This window comes from Suricata suricatta, chromosome 11 (assembly GCF_006229205.1).
Source record: "Suricata suricatta isolate VVHF042 chromosome 11, meerkat_22Aug2017_6uvM2_HiC, whole genome shotgun sequence".
Taxonomy (NCBI): Eukaryota; Metazoa; Chordata; class Mammalia; order Carnivora; family Herpestidae; genus Suricata; species Suricata suricatta.
This window is the reverse complement of record NC_043710.1, coordinates 105,738,146-105,760,427: the sequence shown is the minus strand read 5'-3', so window position 1 is coordinate 105,760,427 and position 22,282 is coordinate 105,738,146. Positions and strand designations below refer to the sequence as shown.

At 53.3% G+C, this 22,282-nt stretch overlaps 2 protein-coding genes and 1 long non-coding RNA gene across 19 annotated transcripts in view; 2 read left to right on the top strand and 1 right to left on the bottom strand.

The window, feature by feature from the left end:
- Nucleotides 1–2,782, top strand: part of CADM1 (cell adhesion molecule 1) — a 319,286-nt gene extending 316,504 nt beyond the window's left edge. For all 6 annotated transcript variants that reach the window (XM_029956058.1, XM_029956057.1, XM_029956056.1 and 3 more), the window contains 2 exons: nucleotides 320–451; nucleotides 2,471–2,782. In XM_029956058.1, the coding sequence (XP_029811918.1) occupies nucleotides 320–451; nucleotides 2,471–2,589 (251 nt within the window). In that variant the 3' untranslated portion in view covers nucleotides 2,590–2,782. The remainder of the gene's footprint in view (nucleotides 1–319; nucleotides 452–2,470) is intronic.
- Nucleotides 1–6,048, bottom strand: part of LOC115305944 — a 13,672-nt gene extending 7,624 nt beyond the window's left edge. For all 4 annotated transcript variants that reach the window (XR_003915096.1, XR_003915098.1, XR_003915095.1 and 1 more), the window contains exon 1: nucleotides 5,973–6,048. This is a non-coding gene — a long non-coding RNA (uncharacterized LOC115305944). The remainder of the gene's footprint in view (nucleotides 1–5,972) is intronic.
- Nucleotides 5,695–22,282, top strand: LOC115305943. Of its 9 annotated transcripts, none has more exons than XM_029956060.1 (6): nucleotides 5,695–5,747; nucleotides 6,044–6,107; nucleotides 6,209–6,241; nucleotides 9,216–9,833; nucleotides 10,430–10,789; nucleotides 12,207–12,616. In XM_029956060.1, the coding sequence occupies exons 4-6, from the start codon at nucleotides 9,484–9,486 to the stop codon at nucleotides 12,562–12,564; spliced, it is 1,068 nt and encodes a 355-aa protein (XP_029811920.1). In that variant the 5' UTR covers nucleotides 5,695–5,747; nucleotides 6,044–6,107; nucleotides 6,209–6,241; nucleotides 9,216–9,483; the 3' UTR covers nucleotides 12,565–12,616. The 9 variants fall into 9 exon arrangements, 4 of the variants coding, with proteins under 4 accessions (XP_029811920.1, XP_029811921.1, XP_029811923.1 ...); XM_029956061.1 differs by having other exon boundaries at nucleotides 11,946–12,616; XR_003915090.1 differs by lacking the exon at nucleotides 5,695–5,747 and adding an exon at nucleotides 9,021–9,136 and having other exon boundaries at nucleotides 6,073–6,107; nucleotides 9,672–10,789; nucleotides 11,946–12,616.

Sequence of the window (22,282 nt, the reverse complement as noted above, 5' to 3'; positions counted from 1 at the left end):
AGGACCCGCAGCCGGACAGAGCGAGCGCTGAGACCAGGCCGGGACGCGGACAGACCGTTCCTTCTCTCCCCGGCCCCTGAGCGTGGTCCCCGCGCATCAGCGCTCTCCTCTGCTGCTGAGACTGCCCAGTGGGGAGCACAGCTCAGTCCGGCACCGGACAGGTCAGTCTGGCCCCTCGGTGTGACTTGGTCCACCTGGACGGTCTCTCTGCCTCCTCCAGTGTAAGGGACGGTGACCTCTGACCCGGAGGCACTGCGGCCAGGGCTGCTGGTGTCTCGTAATGAGCTCTACATCCCTCTTCCTTTTCTGATTCCGGCAGATTCACGAGCGGGGGAGGAAGGCGCCATCAGAGCGGTGGATCATGCCGTGATCGGCGGGGTCGTGGCCGTGGTGGTGTTCGCCATGCTGTGCTTGCTTATCATTCTGGGGCGCTACTTTGCCAGACACAAAGGTAAGCAAGGTGCTTTGGCGGGCAGGAGGCCTCCCGTCACCACAGCCCCTGCTTCTGGGGACTCGACAAGGTTTTCCTTGATAGGCAGTTTGGATGATGTGGCCACATAGCCTATTGGATTCCTGAAACTGGGAGAGAGAGGAAAAAAGAAAAAAAAAAAAGGAAAAAAATACTGAAATCTTAGCAGCTGCTGATTAGGACTCTGAGACTTGATGAGTGGCACGCCTTGATTTGGATTTTCTCTAAAAGCTTTCTAGATTTGTTATTCTGCAATCCGTAATTAGGGCTAGAGCAAAAATCGTAAAATAGGGGCTGGCGGGCCAGGTATGGCGTGAACCCCCAAACGACAAACGTGCCAAGAACATGCCCGTAACCTCCTGCTTTCTGGGCAGCAAGTGGACAGGGCTCTGCGCCCCCAGGCCCCAGGCTTGGGGTAAGCTGGTCACAGCGGCTTAGAAAACTTCCTTGGTTGGATATGCCTTAAAAGCCACATAAATATGTATTTTTTAAATTATCGGTGCAATTGATTTAAATTGCCATTAATCATCACACTTATCAGCCGAGCAGCCTGGATGGGCAATCATCTCTTCCAGCGCCCCTCCTCTGTGCCCCATGCTGCTCCGACCCTCCTCCCCGCACTTGGTAATTTATTCTTCCCTTTCTCTGTCGGCCCTTGTCTTTCTCTGTTGTTTTTCTCAAGCGCTGTGCAGTGAGCGTGTGGGGCTTCCCTGTAGCATGAGCTCCAGGCCCTGCGTAGTGAGCACGGGACTGGGGTTTGGGGAAGACCCCTTGAGCGCCTCCGTGGGGGTCCAAGGGCTTGCAGTCACCGTTAGGACCCACAACGCCCGTCTCCGGCACAAACCATTTGGGGACCCCCAGCGCTGTGCGAACTTCTGCCTATGCCCAGGAGGCGGCCCACTGGGCTGAGAATGCCCAGCCTCTTGGTGTTGAGCTTGGTGGAGCCAGGAGGGTGAGGCCAGAGAGTGGAGCCAAGTCTGCTCAGCAGTGTGGAGAACGAGGGGGGCAGGGCAGCCCGTGCAGAGGAAGGAAGGATAACAGGCAGGGGACATCCGACCGCCCGCCCGCTCACATTTGGCACTCACAAAAACCTGAAAATAGGACAAACGCATCAGCCACTTTTCTTTCCTTTAAGAATCTTGGAGGGTATGTGACGGGAGGAGGGGCCTTTGGTTTCCTAGGCAGCTCAGCTCCACCTAGACGTCATGCTGAGGGCGCAGTCCTGGTCTTTCTCCATCAGCTTTCCCGCAAAGAGTTGGGACTTGCCGATGGGAGTGTCTTCAACTCGGGAACGTTCTGTGTGTTGTCATTATAAGTGGCTGTGCCAATTAGCGAATCCATGAATCCGGGTCCAGGCTAGAGTCACCACGGGCGGGAATCACTTGGCCCTTGAGACAGACCCGGAGCCGCGATCACACCTGTCGTCATACCGAGTGATTTGTGGATCTGGACCCCTCACTCCGAAGTGGGGGCGGGGGCGGGAGCCGTCAGATGTGCCTGCGCGCCCCAGCGTGGCCGCCCTGACGGACGGGAAGACGGGGTTTGAACAAACCATTTGAGACGCCAGTAGACCATCTCAGGGCCCTAATTCATTAATTGGCTAATTGCTCTTCCTTGCTTTGGTCTTTACCCATGTGCGCACATTGCCGGTCGGTGGTTGGTCCTGGCCTTCCCTGTTTATGCTAGTCAGCGGCTCTCCGGCTCTCTGCATTTCTAGCTCCCACTCACGTCTTCTTCTGCTGACATTCTCTGGTCATAATCACGGCTCTAATGTCTCATTTGCTGAATTATGTCGCAGCGGTTCAGTTGGAGTGGTGCCTTTGGAGCCCCCGGATCCCCATCTGTCTCATCCACCTCGCTCTCTTCCTCCGATTGTTTTTTCCCCTCTGCTGCCTGCACACCACTTCGGCTGATGAAGGCCATAAAGCAAGTTGCCATCTCTGTACCACTTTACACAGAGGCCATCAGACAGTCACGCTGCTTTACCCCTTCATCTTTCAGGTACATACTTCACTCATGAAGCCAAAGGAGCCGATGACGCAGCAGACGCAGACACAGCTATAATCAATGCAGAAGGAGGACAGAACAACTCCGAAGAAAAGAAAGAGTACTTCATCTAGATCAGCCTTTTTGTTTCAATGAGGTGTCCAACTGGCCCTATTTAGATGATAAAGAGACAGTGCTATTGGAACTTGCGAGAAATTCGTGTGTTTTTTTATGAATGGGTGGAAAGGTGCGAGACTGGGAAGGCTTGGGATTTGCTGTGTAAAAAAAAAAATGTTCTTTGAAAGTACACTCTGCTGTTTGACACCTCTTTTTTTGTTGTTGTTGTTTTCTTTAGTTTTTATTTCTTCCTACCAAGTCAAACTTGGATGCTTGGATTTAGTTTGGGTAGACTGCAGAAAATTCTGTGCCTTGTTTTTTTGTTTGTGCGTTGTGTTCCTTTTTTCATTTTTTTTCCTGCTCTTTCTTTTTTTTTTCCCCCTGTGTGTGCATTTATTTTACCCAAAAAATTTGGGATTTTTTTTCCCCCAGAATCTCCCATTTTGGAATTTGCCTGCTGGGATTCCTTAGAATCTTGTTTCCCCTTATTTTGTTGTTGTTTTTCCTTTCTTTCTTCTTTTTCTTCTTTTTTTTTTTTTGTTTCTTTTTTGAAGTAACTGCTTTCTGTTCAAGATTCAGTTTCACGAAAGGAGAACCAGCACAGTTTAGATTTCATAGTTCAGAATTTAGTGTGTCCATGATGCATTCTTACTCTGTTGTCGTAAAGATTTGGGTGAACAATGGGGACTCTTTGCTGCTACCCATGTTTCAAATACGTAGAGCAGCAAAGACTAGAAACGTAGACTGTGATTCAGAAAACGTTCTGTTTGCTGTGGAACTACATTACTGTACAGGGTCACCTGCAAGTGAGGTGTGTCGCCGTGAGATCGAATCTGTCTTTAATTCTGTATCTGTAGACGGCTCAGCATAGAGACCCCGCACTGTCCGGAAGGGTTTGGGGCAGAGGGGGGCTCCTCCTTTATCCGCGCCCTAAACAGACCTGGCAGGTGAGGTCTGGTCCTTTGATAGAAATGGACAAACTTAAGTTGCCACAGGAGGGGAAGTCAGGAGGGGGGAGCGACAGTCCTGCTCTGGTTATTTCTCTTCTAAACGATACCACCCACCTTTCCCAATCGGCCATACTTCTCACTGATTTGTAGGGAAAAAGCAAGTCCGCGTGGTGTGTGAATGACTGGATGGGACAGGGTTTGGGTTTTTTTGTTGTTGTTTTTGGTTTTGTTTTTTCCTTCGTGCTTAGTTAGGAAGGCAGTAGGACGTGGCCGGCATGTACTGTATATTACAGGCATTTGTCATGCTGGGATTTCCAACTTGAATCCGTGTGAAACTTTCATTCCTTCAGATTGGGTTTGACAAAGAAAGGCAGGAGGGACGGAAGAGCGGCCGGTATTCTTCTCCCACTGGTCTGCTGTCGATCTAGTTCTCGAAAGGTCAGAACAGAGGTGGAAAAACAGCATGTAGGGATTTTCAGTTACTTAATCAAAACTCAAATGTGAGTGTTTTTATCTTTTTACCTTTCATACACTAGCCTTGGCCTCTTTCCTCAGCCTTAAGAACCATCTGCCAAAAAATTACTGGTCTTCGCATGATGGCAGCCATAGTGCATAGCTACTAAAATAAGTTACCTTGAACATATCTTAGATGGGGAGTCTTGGGAAAAGGTAGAGGAGTCAAGTTACCATTTACGTTTTTTTTAAAGAAATGTGGGGATTTTTACTGAAATGTCTAGGAAATCTAGAAGCAGTCCCAAAGGACGAAACCTAAACTCTCACCATATGTGCTGGTGAGGCTCCAGACTCCAGAATACAGTCCCTATGGAAAGATGGCATCAAAAAAAAAAGAGATCTATATATATATAAATATATATTATATAACATTTTCAGTGAGTAATTTTGGATTTTGCAAGGTGCATTTTTACTATTGTTACATTCTGTGGAAAAACTTAATGCTGATTTATTTAAGGGGAAAAAAAAGTATCAACTCTTTGTTATCTGAAAGTGTCTTTATTTTTCTTGTCTTTGTTTTAACCTTTGATAGAACCATTGCAATATGGGGGCCTTTTGGGAACGGACTGGTATGTAAAAGAAAATCCATATTGAGCAGCATCTTGTTTCCCTCCCCCCCCATCCCTAGGCACTTAACCAAGACAAAAAGCCACAACGAACATCCCTTTTTCAATGAATTTTATAATGTGCAGCTCTATTCCGAGCCCTTTAGTGCCCGTTCTGACCATAGTGTAACCGCATCAAGGGTGAGAACCATTTAGCATGTTGTTGAAAGGTTTTTTTCAGTTGTTGTTTTTAGGGGGGAAAAAAATGACCATTGCTCACCAAATTGGCATCTCATTTCTGGGACCTTCCATCCTTGTTTTGAAAAGTGTACAGTAGTGCAGTGTTCCTGATGTAACTTTATGGCTTACAATGTTGACATGTCTCAGGTTCATGTGTTTCGATTGGTGTTTTTCCGTCTCAGGTAGATTGCAAAGTGTAGGCCCCACGCATTGGAAAAAAAAATAATAATAATAAAGCAAAAACAGGAAATTATGGATTTTAGTTGTATATTGGTTTATGTATTTTTTCTTAAGTATACAGTGCACTGTTTGAAATGTATTGTTGAGTATTACTTTGTACAGGTTGATCACTTTTTTTAGAGTGAAGAAAGAACAAACTTGTTTTTCGTGTTTTTTAAAGGAATATAAAATAATGAAGGATGTATCATTGATGCCAAATAAGCTTGTTCTTTAGTCACACCGACGTATTATTTTTCCCTTTAGGCCAGTTCTGTTTTCGAGGTGTACATGAACGATGTTATGGTGTAAGAAATTTCATATCCATATGTTCCCATTCGCATTTTGTATTGGTTCATGTATACCATTTTTACAAAAAAAAAGAAAAAAAAAGAAGTACTATAAAATATCTGTCTTCTTAATAAAAAAAAATTAATGTTACCAAGTGACCCTTCATCTCATTCTGGACTTCTTACGGGCGCCCCGGGCGCGGGCCGGCTTCCTTCCCAGGGTCGGGCGCAGCAACCGGAAGGAGGCGGCAGGTGCCAGGAAAGGCTGCCCGCCGGAGCTCGGAGCTGCTCGCTCGCTCGCTCGCTCGTTCGCTCTCTCTCTCTCCTCCGCTCACGCTCCCTGCCCTGCTCTCTTCTCCCCACTCAGCGGACAGGTGGGCCAGGTGCTCCGGGCAGCGCGCGGACTCAGCGATTTGTGCAGGTGCGCGGATGCGGCGGCTGGCGCCCCTCCCCCCACCCTTCACCCCGACCCCACCCCCACTTCCCTGTGTTGGCTGCTCCACCTGTCTCTTATTTTGGGATTTCGTGTCTTAACAGTTCATTCTGCCTTCTTCATTTCAAGCTCTCTCTCTCTTAACCAAAAGCTGGTGTGATCTGCGGAGGACAGGACCGGCTTGGCCGCCTGAGGGGGACGGGTCCCACTCACTGTTTAGGCTGCTGCGATTCCGGGGGCTGGGGGGACAGCAGGATCCGGTGTGTGGCCCTCTTGCCTTGCAGGCGGGAATGAATGAGCAGTGACTACACTCCAGGGTGACTGACCTCACAAAGGCACGGACGACATGTGAGCAGCCCCAAACTGCCCTTTGCCCACCATTTGCCCAGCGGGGGGGGGGGGGATCGGGGGACAGGTGGGGGGTGTACTTCCTTTTCTCTCTCGGGCAGGTAATGGGAAAATGGTCAGCAGCAGGAGAAAAGGTAAGCTCCAGAACAGCCAAAGGCTGCGTCTCTCATTTCAGCCTCCTCCGTCCTGGCCTGGGCTCCTGCCTCCCTCTGTAAAACATGAGCCAATCAGATACAGAGTCACCTGGCATCAGTGTGGTGATAAATGCGGAGACGCGGAAGGTAGTGGCCGGGGACTAGCCAAGGCACCCGTGCCACCTGTGTGAAAACACAAACCGGCCCTCAGACCTAGGGGCCTCGCTGAAGATGGTTAAGGAGCTTCAGGGGGCCTGGGGGAGGTTCTTAGAGACAGGACATGGGCTGGAGAGCCTGCTGGCCTGTGTGGTGAGGAGGAAGCAAGCCAGATGAGTGAGATGTGGAGCGTGGGGTCCCTCCGGTCGTGCCCTCGAAGCCCAGGCACGGGAGTCAAGATTTCCAGGCCCTTTCTGGGCCTCTGCTGGGCGTTGGGGGAGGCGGACACAAGCCGTGGGACCTCCTAACTCACCACAGCTTTTTACAGAGGGTGATAGAGGGCAGAGATCAGGAGCACGGGCTCCAGGCCCCGCTCCACCACTTGCCAGCTGTGAAGCCTCGGGCCAGTTACCCAGCCTCCCTGGCCTTGGTCTCCTGCTCTGGACGGTAGGGCTCAGCATCAGGGCTGTTAGGAGACTTAGGCAAGCTTAGCAAATAAAGCACCAGACACAAGGTCAGTCATACAGGATAGAGGGAAATGGGAGAGCGGAAGGCTAGAAGGTTCCCCACGGCTACCGAGAGGCGGCCACTGCTCAAGTGAAGGGAGCTATTGGGCTCCTCTCCGTGTGGACACCTCACGGCCTTGGGAAGCTTGTCTTGGAAGGTGTGACCACCCCTGTCTCGTCCCTATCCATTGGTTGCTCCAGGCCATGTGGCATATTCAGTGTCCCCAGTCCCGTCCCCTTTCTGCGACGTGAGGCTCCAGATTCAGCTGTAACCCCCAATGAAGGGACCCCAGAAGTCCGCTGAACAGAGGCAGGGGTGAGGTGGCCCCTCGCTGCACAGGGGCTGGTGGGGTTCCACAGGGTATGCAAATGAGAAGGCGCCAGGAGCGGTCCACGCTAGCAGGGACCTGATGAGTAGCCCGCACCTCCATTTGGTCTGGGAGTGAAAAGGGCCCCTGTTTCCTCCAGAGCATTTTCACAAATGCTTTGGCCTGCTTACATCCTCCAAATACATCAACTAGGACCCCAAGGTGATATGCAGGTGTTAATTGGTGCAATCTTTCACTGTCCTCTGTCTGCTTGAAGTGTAATTCTTGTACTGCTGTGGACATACTCCATGGAGAACTGTTCCCTGGATTCTGTCATCCAGAGCCTTGAAGCAACCGTGCCGTTCACCGTGCTACAGGCAGAAAGACCCCGCTTGAGTGAGGGCGTTTTGTTTCATTATAAAATTCGCTTAATACCTTTTTTGTCAGTACGCAGCCCTTGGTCATAAAAAACTGGCAGCCCCTTGCCTTAGGAGAGAAATGCCTATCCACAGCCCCACACGTACACTTTGGAAATATTTCCAAAATGAAACAGCTGGACATCCTAACCCACTGTCCAGGCAAAGGAGAAGAGGGCTCTTCAAAGACCTCGTAGGCCCATGGACACACAGCGGCGGCACACAGTAGGCACTCAGAAAGGAACAGTTGATTCCAGGGAGACCAGCTGAGCACCCCGTCACTGAGTCTCACTCTACCTAGTCTGACAGGTCACCAGTTCTGTATTTAAACCTTGACATTGACAGGCGCGTCAGTGTAGGCAGCTTTCCAGCTGGCCTTGGAGAACGAACCGGCCAGCCTGTCCTCCTCGTTCATGGTCCTGCTGGGGTGGAGTATCTCTTCTCTCCCACGGGGAGTGACGTATTTGGCAATGGCGGAGCAAAGCGTCACTACTGTTAGCATATACTGAGAAGGGCCTTCAGAGTGTCATGACGGACGGCGTGTTAGAAAAATTCAAGCCACCTTCCTTGCCTTGTCCATGTTCATTTCAAAATTGTCCGACGTAAGAGCCACATGGTCCAATCCCCCCAATCATTACACATTGCCAGAAAGAGAGTGTTAGGCACAAGGGTAACATCAGCACCCCAAAACTGAAAGCAAGAATCTTTTTGCAAGTCTTCCCATCCTCCGTTTCCAGGCTCTCCCCTGCATAGGAAAGTTTCTTTTTCGTATTTTTCATTCCAAAGTCTACTGCCCCTGCTGGTCAGTGCCCAGAAATACACCTCGGACCTTAAGTATTCAACTAAGGAATTATTCCGGGAAAGGAACCTGACTTAAAGTCAATTGCTTTCTCTCTCACAAGCACACCCACTGCTGATGCCTTTCAACTCCCTCCTAATCCTTTGAGGTGCTGGGTTGTGGGGCGGTGATTCCAGGGAAAGCAAGGAAACCTAGACAGGATCAGAATCGGCACAGGCATCTGGGCCCGGGCCTCCAGCTGCCCTCCAGACGTGCACTGGCTCACGGTCATATTTCAGACGTGATCGTCTTAAATCTTCCTTAAGTGCTATCTTCTAGGTTAATTAATCACCGGGCTTAAACTTGCTGTTACCAGCAGGAAGTCCATCCTGAAGTCAGCAATGTTACGATTGCATCTTCTAATACTGTTTATCCTGCATTAGTGTTTACTTAGGGGGAAAATTGATCTGTAATTGATATTTCAGTCTTCCAGAGCTGGTGTTGGAAGAGCCTAATGCAAGCCTTTAATAGCAAGCAAATATTTAAATCCCTTAATGGTTGCTGAATATTGAAATGTGTGACTTGATTACTCTTTCTGGTTTGTTTTCTCTGTAGTTGTGTATTTCATCGTGTAAACTTGCACCGGACACTGGCAGGCTCCAGTCTAGCTAATCCACAAAAGCTGTTTGCCCAGACACAGCAGACCTGATTAGAAAGGATTGCTATGCAAGGTAGTCTGCGCTAATCAGTCTCTGTTAGCCAGTGACGAAATTACTATCCATCTCTCTCTCTTTCTCTCCCTCTCTCTAGGCCTGTTTTCTCTAACCTCCTCTCCCAGAATAAAGTGATGGGGGCAGCTATAGAGTTGCAATTAGGAGCATGAATCTTTTATCGTTTGGACAAGGAAGGGAAAATGCCATTACTGTCAACTGAAATGTCCTACTTGGGTTTTTTTGCTTCCACTTCCCTGCCAAAGCCCATTGCTGCTGCTGAAAGTGTATAACATTCACAGCTGTTCTTGACGGCTTGATTCTTAACACAGCCAGAAATGTAGCCCGGGAGATGCTTAAGACAGTTTATGGAAAATAATAGATTTCCTTGCAGAGACACCAATGCATCGAGAAGGGTCTTGAGTCACGTTAGACCCAGTCAAGATCACCAATTTTCTCCCTTTTCTGGCTTCAGTTACAAAGGCTATTGCTTTAAAAAAACAAAAAATGCGGGCCCTCTTGAATCCTCTGTGTTTTCCTGGTTGGTTTCTATCAGCACCCACAAGTCTCTGGCTATGGTGGCCATGGTCTCACCGCTCACCTCCAGCAGCTGTGAGATCCGACCCGAAGCAGTGCCTTCAGAAGCGAGATGCAAAGGACGCTGCAGAGCCGAGAAGAAGGACTCCCCAGGGAGCCAGCCGATGGGAGCGGAGACCAGGTCCTCCAGCCCGCGGGCTCCAGAGACACAGGTGGTGTGGGTAGTTGGCTGGCCCCGGCCGCACGGCCCGCCGCTGCGCAGCCTCAGACCCGGCCCGTAGGTAGGAACTTCCGGAACGAAGCTCCCTTTGGTCAAGAGGGAGTCGCTTCCGGGCCACAAAGGTTCAGAAGGCTGCAAGGACGAAACTGCAGACAGGACATCACAAGGGGGCAGTTTTCAGACTCGTTTGTGCAAATGCGTGTCAAAAGCCATGTGCTTCTCCGCCCACAGTGCCTCCCCAGTCGTGCCTGGAGGGGCAGGTGGAGGGCGCGGCCGGCAGGCCGGGCCACGCCCCTCTCGCCCTTGCCCTTGCCCACTGGCTGTAGCCGCAGACACCCCCGGCCGGGCTGCTGGCGCACCCCCACTGTTTTCACTCTCAGCCTCTCCTAAATGGAAACCATTAATCATACTAAATTGTGCAATGAGTCCAGGACGGGGAGAATGCTGATGGCAAAAATCATTCTCCTTTGTTGCGCCAGGCAGGCAAAAGGCAGAAGTATTAGCTCATTGCCCTGCCTGGCTCCTTGCAAATGCTGACCGTGGGTTTGCCCACACAGCTGCCTCTGTGCACACAGCTCGTTTTCGCACGGGGCTAAGGCGTTCCAACTGCTGGCAGACCGCGAGGCGCCCGGCCACCTCTTCCTTATTCCAAGGACAGCCAGTAAGAGTTCTAACCGTGGGTATTCCCAAGAGGTCTCCCGTCTCGGGGACCTCCAGCTCAGGGGGCCGGGGGCCCATGAGGCTCCCGGAAAACCCAAGGTGGTCTCGGCTGGGCTGAGCCGGTGGGGACGAGCCGTGCCCCGCCCCCCCCCTCCACGTCTGCCAGCTGGATTTCAGAAGGAGCCAGGTGTGGGTACCAAGGAGGCTTTTTGCCTTTCAGAATTTGATGTCTGCTTCGCTTTTCGACAAGGCTCTTTGTAAGCCACCCCTTCTGAATTAGAATCATTTTCCAAAAGCTCTTAAGCTATGATTAATGCCAGGGCTGTTTTTAACAATCATCCTGCCAGTCTTAAGCTGTAGTCATTTTCAATAATTTGGAGTGCTCACAGGCAAGCCAGGAGTTTGATGACAACAGAACCCATAAGAGCACAGCCAGGCAGCCACAAAAGATGGAAAAGCAAAGGGACCATTTGGGCTGCGCTGGCTTTTTGCTCCCAGAGTTTCACCACTAAAAGTTTGATTGAATGCTCACAATGCATTAAGGATCCGACTGTGCACATGGCTGGTGAGAGGCCTGCCAGCCCGGCTTTTGTGCGAACAAACGAGTGGCGTGTTTGGAGGGTTCCTGGTTTATTTATGGACACGTGTGGTTCATTCATGCCGTCCCCAAACCAGAGAGCCCTCGTCTGTCTTCCCTTTGCCAACATCAAAGACCGGGCAAGAAATGCAGTTGCTTTTGCTCTGGGGCTGTTTAGTCCCAGGCCAGGGTTCGAGAATCCGGCTCCACGGCTGCCCCGGGCCATTCCCCAGCCGCAGTATTAAACCAGCATTCTCTTCTTAATCTTGGCGATTTCATGCTGGAGTATCCATCTGTTTGAAAGCCCAAACCGAAGCTACGGCTTCAGATGTCCAGGAGCGAAGATTTCCTTAGACTCGGCTTCAGATAGCACTTATTTCTAGCTCGTCCCTTCCTCCAGTAGGAGAGGGTCAGCTCTGGGTGATGGGCGTTGAACCCGATGCATTTGCCGTGATGGATAGATACCGGGCCTCAGTGCAACCCCACCGTCCCACCAGCTCTGATGAGGGTGTATGGCTAGCCAGGGGCCACGGAGACTTTGGGGGTTAGCTCGGAGCTTTCAGTAGCGCACTTCCAGTAAACTCCCTGCAACCATGAACCACACAGGAGCCCCGTCCCCCATTCAGAGTGGTCTTAGAGGATTCGGTCATGTTCTCTCCGGGTCCCTGTTGACTTCAAGCCCCTCTCTTCTAAGGCTGAATGAACAGATTTCTAGTGTTCGGCCTCTGAGTCGTTTCTGTCTTGGCCAGGAGTGCTCCCTAAAACACTCATAATCTCCTAGTGACTCTCTCCCTCCCCACTCTACCTTAAAGGGTTTTTCTGGCTTTTTCCTGCAGTTTTTCAGAGGCCTCAGTGGGACAAGATCCCTCTAGCATGGGACCCGCCTTAAAGGACCCACGGGGCTCTGGGGAAATGAAAACTTTCCTCCATCCCCGCGCCTTCTTCTCCTCTCCCTCTTTCACACAACAGCTCAGCAGCCTGGAGCCCCGGGGTCCTCTCTCATCCCCCGCTTCCAACCAGCCCCAGCTCCTGCCCCTCTGCCCCCTAAATGCTTCTCCCACTTGACCCAGCCTCCTCCTGTCCCCTCCCTCACACAGGCCCCTCACCTCCCACCTCAGGGGGGGACAGCCTTTTGCCTGGCTTCCCGGGAGCCTGGGCCCTGGCCCCACCGCGGCCCCAAATAGAAGTAAACCAGTTGGAAACCACTCCTGGCTGACTTTGGGCTGCAGAAGTCATCTGAATCCTCAGCGTCTAAGTCAGCTGGATTTGGCGTTTGAGGCTCCTCCAGCGGGCCACCTGCACCTGCACCCCTGTCGGGCCTCCCTATGGCCCCAGCTCACTGTCTCCCACACCTCTGTGCCTTTGAACTCTCCAAGCGTCCTTCCCCTGGCTCCTTCTCTGAACTTGCCCAGACTCCCACACTCACCTCCATTTGAGTCCTTATCACATATCTGAACTGTTTGTTTACCTTTCTGTCTCCCTCAATAAAACAGTAAATTCCTAGAGAGTAGAGACTGTATCTCTGTATCTCTGACGCCAAGTGCAGTATCCGGCCGCGTACGCAATAAATTATTGAATAACGAGAGGTTTTTTTTTCATCTATGGTTGGAGTGGTCTTTCATCTGTCTTTCTCTTTCCTGGAAATATCCTTTTAAGGCCCGCCTGCCTTCTTTCTAACCAGCAATTCTATAGTTTCTAGAACTCCCTCTACCTGCTTTGCTGAATTTTCATTTCGGTTTGGTTTTGATTCTGTTTTCTCGCTGTCCTGGTCAACTTTGTTTTCTCCCTCTTTTCTTTCTCTCTCTCTGGGCTGTTTTATCCGTCAAGGTCAATATGGGTAGTGCCTGTCTTATAAACATTCCCAGGGCCTGCGAACGTATTTGAGACTTGGAAAGAAAAAAAGAAAAAATGAGCTCCCACATACAGAGAAGAAAACTGTAAAAATCAAAATTAGTAAATGTTTAGTTAAAGCTCTACAAAACTCTACTTGTAGGAAACTACAACCATTGAACTGGTAAATAATCACGTATACATTGTATTCAGGGGATTGTAATAGAAATGCTGTCCTGTGGGGTGGAGGCTCGGTAAGAGATCCCAGAGCCTGGGAAAGTGTGAAAACGGCCCTAGCTTGTCTTTCTTTTCTCGCCTCCTTCCTCCCACCCCCTCATGCTCTCCCCCCTCTGCTCTGCTGACCCTCGCACCCATCACTGAGTACACAGCGCCAGGGTCCGAGGGAGCCAGCCCAGGTGTGCGCAAGAGTCCCTCGGTGAGCGAGCCACCAAGCCTTCCCGGAAGGCCGCCGCTTTGCAAGACAAATATTCCGGGGACTCAAGATGGAAAGTCGGGCTGCCCCAAAGACGCAGAGAGCATTGTAAACGTTCATTAGCGACTGACGCGCTTGGTTTCGGCAACGGCGGTGCACAGAGCTCTCTGACCTGCACGCCCAGCACCCTGGGCCTCGGAGGGCGGGTGACTTCTCTGCCCCGTGGCTGTCCTCCAGCGCTTGGGTTTTGTTTTGGTGTGTGGGGGAGGGAGGCCGGCTGGCGGTGATGAGCTCAGGCTCCAGGAGCCAGCTTTCATGAGTAGTGTTTCCAGCTGTGCCTCTGATTCAGCCCGTGACCTTGGGCAAATTGCTTCCTCCCTGGGCCCTGCTCTCCATCTCTAAAGAGCCTCAATCCCAAATTGTTTGGAGTTATTTGTTTGTAAAGTACTTTGACATCTCAGATCCAAGGCGTGGTAAAGAGCAGAAATACTGCTGCTGTTACGGTGCATTTAGAAACCCAAATAAAATGTGTGGCAGGCTCTCGGGTCGAAAATTAAGAAGCTGTAATAATTGACCACTAATTCCACTGTCGCTTTATGGTGTCCGTGCCGCGCTGAGATCGTGCAGTTTTTTGCCGTTTTCCTTTAAAAAATAAATAAAGGTTCCTTTGTGAAGAACAGATTTCATTTAGCAAATAATTTTGACTTGTGTAATTACTTCTGTGACTTTTCTTAACTTGGCTTCGCTGCCAAAGGCCTCACCCCCACCACCATCTTCCATCCTGGCGCTCCTTAAAGTAATTGTGCAATTAGGAAGAAGTGGTTGGAGCACCGTGTTTCTCTGTATTTTAAGTTGGGAGTCTGGCTCTGACTCTCTGCCTGCTGGAGTGGCTGAGCCAGCCCGTTATTAAAAAAACAATTATGCTGTTAAAAAATCAGGAGCTACACAAGTGAAGCACATCGATTGGCGAGCGCTGGTCAGTTATCACCAGAAGGTCCTGACAACACACTAATAGGTTTTTCTGAAGATCCAATCAAATTTTCGAGGCAGAGGCTTGAGGTGTTCCACATGGGATAATGCTTGTCCTGGTCGGTATTGATTTCAGCGTGGCTCTCGTCTGTCCCCCCTCACTGGCCTGCACTCTTCAGCTGCTGCTACCTTTTTTTTTTTTTTTTTTGGTAATAAAGACTTGAGCTTTGTGTTCCATTTTAACAGTTTGACGAGGGGAGGGGGTGCTTCCAAAGCCCTGCCTTGTGCTTGGCAGGGCCTCTCGGCTCTGTCTCCTTTGTCACTCCATCCTTAAAGTCAGACATAGAGGCACCGCTCTGGCTCCCCTTTCTCCCTGACCTTGTAGATTCGATTCTCCCAGCTGCTTCCAGCCCCAGCAGCAGCCCCTCAGCTGGAAAGCGTGCAAGGAAGGAGGGAGGAAGTGGCTTGAAGGCAGAGAGGTTTCCAGTCCCCAAGGAAGTGAATTCCCTGGGTAAGGAGAGGGTGTCAGTCCCGGTGCGTGTGTGTGTGTGGCAGGGAGATGAGGGTACCAGAGACAGTGGTACAGACTGTTCATTTGACAAGAGTATCAGGCGCGGACAGGGAGCCAGCCCACCCTCGGCGAGCCAAGCATGGTGACCCGATGCCCAGTCGCGTCTTCTTGGAAGGCATGCCTTTCTCCCAATGCACACAAAGATGGCTGCCTGGAGAGAGGCAGTAGAAACCCAGAGCCTCCAGGACCCAGCAGCTGTGCTGCAATGCGCCGCCCTCTCTGGGCCCTGGCTGCTCCCCATGGGCTCGGTGGATGACCTGTTAGCATATTAACCCGTTCCTGCAACCATCTCATGATCCGCACGGCTCCTATCAGACCCAGGGACCCCGGGAAGGCTGCCGGGGTCTACTGAGTCAGCACACGCCCCACCCAGCCCACCTCTTCGGCCACACCCTCTCACTCAGGACCTTGCGTGTGGCCTGGGCAGGGGGCACCCTCCCTCCCGTCCCTCCTCCCCAATCTCCGGAAGGACACCAGCTTCGCCGTCTGCCCACCTACGTTCTAATCCCAACTTCTTCATAATAAAAAGTGACTTTGGGCGAGTCTCTGAGTCCATTTCTTCACCCTCAAAATACCCACCTGCCCCCCAGGTGGTGGCGCCCACGCAGATAAAAATGCTACGGGGCTGCCCAGACGTTAGTTACAGGCTCCTGGAGTAGTAACTCCGCCTGGGGCCTCCCAAAGCCTGCCGCGAGCCCCTAAACACACTCACAGCAATTAGCACGCGGTTACACCTGACACGTTCTCCTCTCCTTGTCTCGGGCGTGTGTTTTCTCTCCACGCCAGGCTGCTGGCTCCCGGCGCAGCGGGGGCACATCTCACACCTGTCCCAGATTCCCCGGAGCCCGCAGTCCGCGGAGCCCGCCGTGGCGACCCCATCCCTCCGTGACTTCCCGAGGCATTTACTGTTACGCGATTTTTAGTCTGTAGCACTTCCCACCTAGGAAGAGACTTAAGTGGAATCTGTAGCTTCGGTTTAGTCCACCCAATCATAGAATACAGAATGTCACATCTCGGAGCACCTCGGAGCTCGTCCAGTCCAACCCTCTCGTTTTATACACTTCGATTGCAGGCAGCCTGCAGAGAAGTGCCCAACCCCAGCCACCGAGGCCTTGTGCTCCTGCTCCCCACCTCCCCAGCCAAGACATCTGAGCCGCGTTGACCAGGGAAGCGCGCCTTGGCCACTCGCCACCAGACAGCACGCGGCAGGGCAGGTGCGTCCCCGACGGTGGGCCCTGGCCCTGGAGGCAGCATCCCCTGAGCTCATTACCGGAAGTCCCCAGCCATAGCTTTTGAATCAGAAGCCCTGGGGCTGGGGCCTAGCAGCCTGAGTGTCCGCAAGGCCTCCGGATGCTTCGGACGCTTGCTCTCCATTGGGAGCCACTGGCTGAGGGGAGAGGGCGCAAGGCTCCGAGCCGCCAGCCTCTGAACCCTGCTGTACTCCTGGGCACCGGCCCCAGGCTCCACGCACAGGAGCCGACATGACACACCCGGCACACAGTAGGCACTTAAGGAACGTTCGCTGACTGTGAATTGCCACTTGTCTGGCGAGCGGCTCGGTGGCTGATTGCGAGGCTGATTGGGGGACACGCAGTCTTCATTACCTTCATCAGGAGGAGCCGATCTGTTAAGTGTCCAAGCCCCTGCTGCTCTGTCCTCTCTGCAGGGAGGAGCAAAGCCTCCCAGGAAACTGGGGGGACGGCCAGGCAAAGGCCAAAGGTTTTAAAATTAGGAGGGTCGTGGTCAGAGGCCCCAGCTCCCCCGCCCGCTGGGCAGTCCTGACCGAGCTGCTCTCACACCCAAGGTGGAGATGGCCTCTGGGGCAGATCAAACGCCCACTTGCCCCCGTATCTCCCAGCCCCCTCGCCGTGGGACCGCCTATGCAGCATGGAGCAGAGGGGTGTGCCCACCCGGGATTCTCCCGTCTCTCCCTGCCCGTGGCAGCCGCTGAGAAGGGCGGTGTGCCCACTGGTGCAGCCACAAGGTGCTGTGTCCCCCCTGTTCCCATCCCTGAGTGACCAGTAGAGCAGAGGTCTGGACTGACCCACGGGGGACTCACAGCACGAGAGACACGACACGTGGGATTTATGTCCCGGGGGCTCGGCCCACCCTCTCCTGACTAAGACAGACCGAGCTCCCGCGGTCCTGCCCGCAGTGAGGCAAACGACACGCACACAGTGAACATTCTGCTACCGCGCCAAGGGATGCCATGCAGGAGACGTGGGGGTGCCACCGAACCACGTGTAAGTGCGGCCTTCTCCGGTCTGGGGCGGAGGTGGGGGGAGGTCGGTCCCAGGAAGGCGTCTCTGGAGAAGTGGGAGTTGAGACGCGAGGCCTGGACAGGAATTATTTCAGCAAAAAGGGACAAGAGGTCAAGCTTGGGCAGAAGCAACAAGCCCGGGCAAAGCCCCGAGGCGGGTGGTGCGCCGTGTGGACCAGGAGCGGGCCGGCAAGGGGGGAGGGCCAGGAGCCAGCAGGGGCTGAACCAGGCCGTGGGCTGCGGCCCGACGACGGAGGGCTTTCCCGCCGAGTTAAGGACGTGAGGTTTTCTTGCGAATCGGCCCACGGCAGGGTTTTCAAAGGCAGCAACAGAAAATCTTTTTCCAGTGCGTCAAGCCTCACCTTCCTCATCTGTACAATGAACATAAAAATGTATATGTTTCACAAACCTTGGAGAAAGAAATGAAATAATCCCCGTAAAACCTGGTGCCAGGCTCGTTGCTGCCACGAGGATCCAGCCCCTTCTCTGTCCGGTTCTCTCCTCCTTAGAGTTTACATCCAGCAAAATACACGGAGATTCTGATAGATGTGCTGTTTGTGGGGAATTCTGAGACTCAGAAAGAGCCCCCACCTACCTTTGCAATAAAATAATAGCTAACATTTATTGAGCACTTGCTGTATGCCAGGTACTGTCTTGAGTATTAACCACCACAACCTTGAGGGTTAGGAATTATTATACCCATTTTACAGATGGGGAACCCAAACCCAGATTGGCTGAGCTACTTGCTGAGGATCCCACAACTGGTCAATGGCAGGGTAGCATTTAAACCCAGACGCTTTGAGGCCAGGACCCTCACTCTAAGTCATTGTATTTCACAGCCCCTTTGAAAGAAATGGGATTTTAGGGAAACATGGCCAGCTGGAGCAGCTCCGGCCCAACCAAAAGGGGGCGGGTGGAGAAGCTGGACCCAGCTGTGATGCCAAGGGGGCGGTGAAAGCCGAGGGCTCCTCACCCCGCATTACAGACCACCGGCCCCTGCCAGCCAGAGCCAGAACCCTGGCCGCCCCCCGGGCCCCCCACCGACCTGGGCCAGGGATGGAGCCCGTTCTCTGAGTCCGCTTCTGCGCACCCCTTCTAGAATGATCTCTGCTAGCGCAGCCTCACAGCACCCGGAGCCTGCTCAGGGGGAGGGTCCTGGAGCCACACGGGGGCAGCGGTGGGGGCATCTTCCCGGAGGAGGAGGGCCCCATCCAGCCGGGCGTGGCAGGGCCCTGGGGATAGCCGCCTGCTCCCGCTGCCTCTGCCGTCAACCGGAAAGTCAGGAAATGTGCTGGGCGATCAGAGAAGCAGATGGCTGGGAATATCGTGTGGATACAATATTTATGAAATGTGAGCAGAGCTATGGCTGAGCTTCCCGTCCCAGGCAGAGTAATTCGGCCCTGTGTGATGCGTAATTGGGGTAGTTCCAATTTACTAACCATTTGCAAAAGATTACATACCTCTCAGATATTATCCCTCCTAATCTTACTTTAATGAACACTACTCTATCTGGGTGTATAATTTCAGGGCGGGGGGCGGGGGGAGGGAAACAATTTCTAGCCTAGAAGACAAAGCTGTAGCTAATACATTAACATCCAAATTACAGAGAGGGAGAGTAATTGTGAGATCTATAGCTAAAGTAATGTGAAGCCCCCTCCCCTTCTTCCACGCAGTGAAAGACAGATGTAGCCATTTCCGGGTTGAGGACTTCCTCTCCAAGATGGCAGCCTCGCCTGGAAACATCCGTTTCGCCTGAAGAGGGGCCCCCCTGGCCACGTGGTTCTCAGCTGATGCTCCCCACTGGAAGGGGCTGCCCTTGTAGAGAAGGGAAGCAAATCAGACTCACAGAAGAATTTTTAGTACCAGGGGATTCTGCTCGTTGGTAAGCACCCTTCCCTAAAAGCCTAAGGTTGGAGGCGAGTGGGGTCCTTAGGAGTGAGTTAATTAAGCCATCTCTGCCTCAGTTTTGTCACCTGTAAAGTGAGGGTGGGGTGGGGTAATAAGACGGAGTCACGTCCCTGTGCCACAATTTTAACTGAGCTCAGCACTTGTCTGGTACAGGGCGAGATGAAGGTAAAGAAATAGGTAACAGGACATGGACGGACCAGAACTCCACTTCCAGAGGATTGGCCAGGCACTTGCCCTTTTTTCAAATCCTGGGGCGACCCCACTGACTTTCCAGCCGGGGAGCTAGGAAGGGTCTCTGAGCAGCTTCCTGCCCAGGGCTGGTCCGGTGTGAAAGCAGCACCAACCCCCCCCCCAGCCCGTTCCACAGGTGCCCTTGCGAGGAGGGGTTTGCACCTGCAGTGTGGGTGCCATTACAGGTAATGGGAGGCAGCTGTCCCCAGCTTCCGCTCCAGAAAGAGGGCTGCAGAGAGCAAGGACCTGGCAAACAGTGCTCTCTCCTGCCCAGCGCTCTCTCTGACCCTGGTCTGCAGAGGTGCAGAGCCCCCTGCCCACCTGCTCACCATGGCGGCTTGTGAAAAGTGCAAGGGGCCCGAGGCAGAGGTCAGAGAATGCAGCCACTGCAGGAGCACACTTGCAATCTTGGAAACCCCTTTCCGGAACCCCTTTCCTGGCTGCCATCTGCAATGCAGAGCAGGTCTGATCCGGAGAGGCACTCAGCTGTGCTCTCCTTGTTCTTTGTGACTTGTCCTGTCCCCGAGGGGTGGTTGGGGCTGAGGACAGGGGCTCAGAGAACAGCCAAGTTTCCTGCATCCGAGACCGTGACCTCTGTCAGCACCTACTGTGGGCTGGGAGGGGCCCGTCTCCCCACCACGGTTTGGATGGAGGCTCTGAGACTGTGTGGGTCCCCAGGCCCCAGTGTGAGGCCCGCCCACACCCCAGACCCCAGGCATGGCAGGGAAGGGTGCCGGCCCCAGCCCCGGGACCCATCTGTTGGAGCCCTCCCCTGCACCTCTCTTTCCTCCTGCCCTTTTCTCCCTTCCATTCTGGCGTCGCTGCTTCTCAGAACCAGGTGCCAGGCTGTTCCAAGATCTTGTCAATGAGACCTGCCCACTGGCACCCACACACGTGAGCCCGCTCTTTCCTGAATCTGAGCCTTTGCTTGCTCTCTGGTCTCCTCCCTCTGTGCTAGACAAACATGCAGACACCCGGGCAGCAAGAAGAAGCCCGAGTCTCATGCCGGAACATCTTGATGAAATGAACAGCAATCCAAGCCCCTGTTGGGAGGAGGGGACCCTGGGCCATAGGACAGGCCAGCCCCTGTCCCTTCCAACCCCTCACCATCTCAGGGAGCCAAGGGCCTGTGGTCACCAGTGTCTCCAGGGCTACCCAGGGACAGTTAGGACTTAGGGGAAAAAATGCTGCCTCTCCCTCTTCAGCAAGGACCTGGGTATTAATAAGCAACCAGGTTGAGCTGGGCCACCTTCCAGACCCTGGTGATTTCACAGGCTTCCTTCATCCCTTAATATCTGGCCTTGGATTCCGCCTTTTCGCAAGTGTGTCTGCACCTGCTTTGAGAGCACATTAACGGGGTGCGGTGGGAAGAGGAGAATCCAGGCTAAAGTAAGAGGAGGGAGGGAGGAAAGAGGGAGGGGAGGGGTGAGGAAGGAAGGAGGGAGAGAAGAAGGAAGGAGGAAGCGGGTGGGGAGGAGGGCGGTCGTGCCCCCCCCCCATGCAGAGTGCCCCAAACAGCTGTGTGACCCCACTGCCTTCTTCCCAGAGGTGACAGCAGATGAGAATCTCCTCGGGAGTAAGTGGCTTCCTGGGGCAGGGGACATCTTCAGTGCCAAGGCCTGGGCTGGCTGGGGGCCCCTGTGCACCCAGTCCGTCTCCCCACAGCTCTACTGAGCCAGGCCTTTGAGCAGGGCTTTGCAGCCACTGAGGCTCCCACAGCGCTGGGGCTGCTCAGAGCCCCCCTCCCCCTACCCTGATACTTCCAGGGCTGACCAGCCCTCCTCTCTCTCTCCCAGGGCTCCGTGGCCGGTCCTCCACACCATCAGCAAGCACGTGGCCTTGTGGCAGCAGCTCCCTGAGCCCGGAAAAGAAGCAAAAGGAATATTTGATCACAGGTGGCTGCTGTCAGCCCGCGGTCTCTGAAGTCCCAGGCCCCGTGCTCCTGCCGCCCACGGGGAGCCCCGCGATGCCTTGCCTTCCCATCCACAGCCCCAGCCCGGCCGCTGCCGCCACCTCTGCAAGGGAGGCCGCAGGGCGGGACTCGTGGCCAGCACCTTCCTTCTCCAGGAAGGTGGCTCCTTCAACAGCGGTGAGCAGCGGGTCCCCGTCGGAAGTGGTGTGGAAGTGCCCTCCGCCCTCCCCGCCTGCCTCTCCCTAGAGAGACGGGATGGGTGCCTTGGAAAAAGTGAGGCTTTTGAAAGCAGTCACACTTGGGGTTCAGGTTCAGCGCCCAATTACAGCTTGTGGGGGCTTGGGAGAAACCACTGAACTTCTGTGTGCTTGTTTCAGGGACGGGACGCTCAGCCGTTGGGTCTGAGTGGGGGGCTCAGCGAAGCCGGGAGCGCGGGGCGCCTGGGTGCGTGTCTGGCCCGGAGGCGGAGCTTGGAAAGCAGAAGATATAATTAAGTCAGTTCAGGGAGCGCAGGGAGCTGTGTGGTCCGTCCAGCCCCACCTCAGGCGCACGCCTAGTGTACCCCAGATCGCTGCATCGCTGTGATTCTTTGAAGTTCTAGAGTGAGGGAAGTTTTGAAACTTCCTGTTGTATCTAACTCCCTGTTCCAACAACTGTCCTCCGTGATAATTGTTTTGGTTTTGGGGAGGGGGGGATTTTTGTTTGTTTTGTTTTGTTTTTGGTCTAACCTGAGTCCCTCAAGCTGCAACTCCAGGTGATTTTCTTTGTCTCCCTTTCAGAAGAGACTGCGAATCACCCAGTCATCTTCTGGTATTTCTCCAGCAGAAAGAGTTTTCCCCACCCGTGACGTCCAGAATCCCGGCGCTCACTGGGTCCTGACCCTGTCTCAGAGGGGCAGACAGTGGGTCCAGAGGGTCACCTGCCTTACCCAGACCCACAAAGTGGAGTCTGCGGCAGGTCCAGGGGCCAGAACGCCCACCCTGTTCCCTGATCTGACTCGCATATTCTATGTCCTGTTAGCCACCTGCTCCCTTGCTCTGAATACTCTGCATGCTAGAA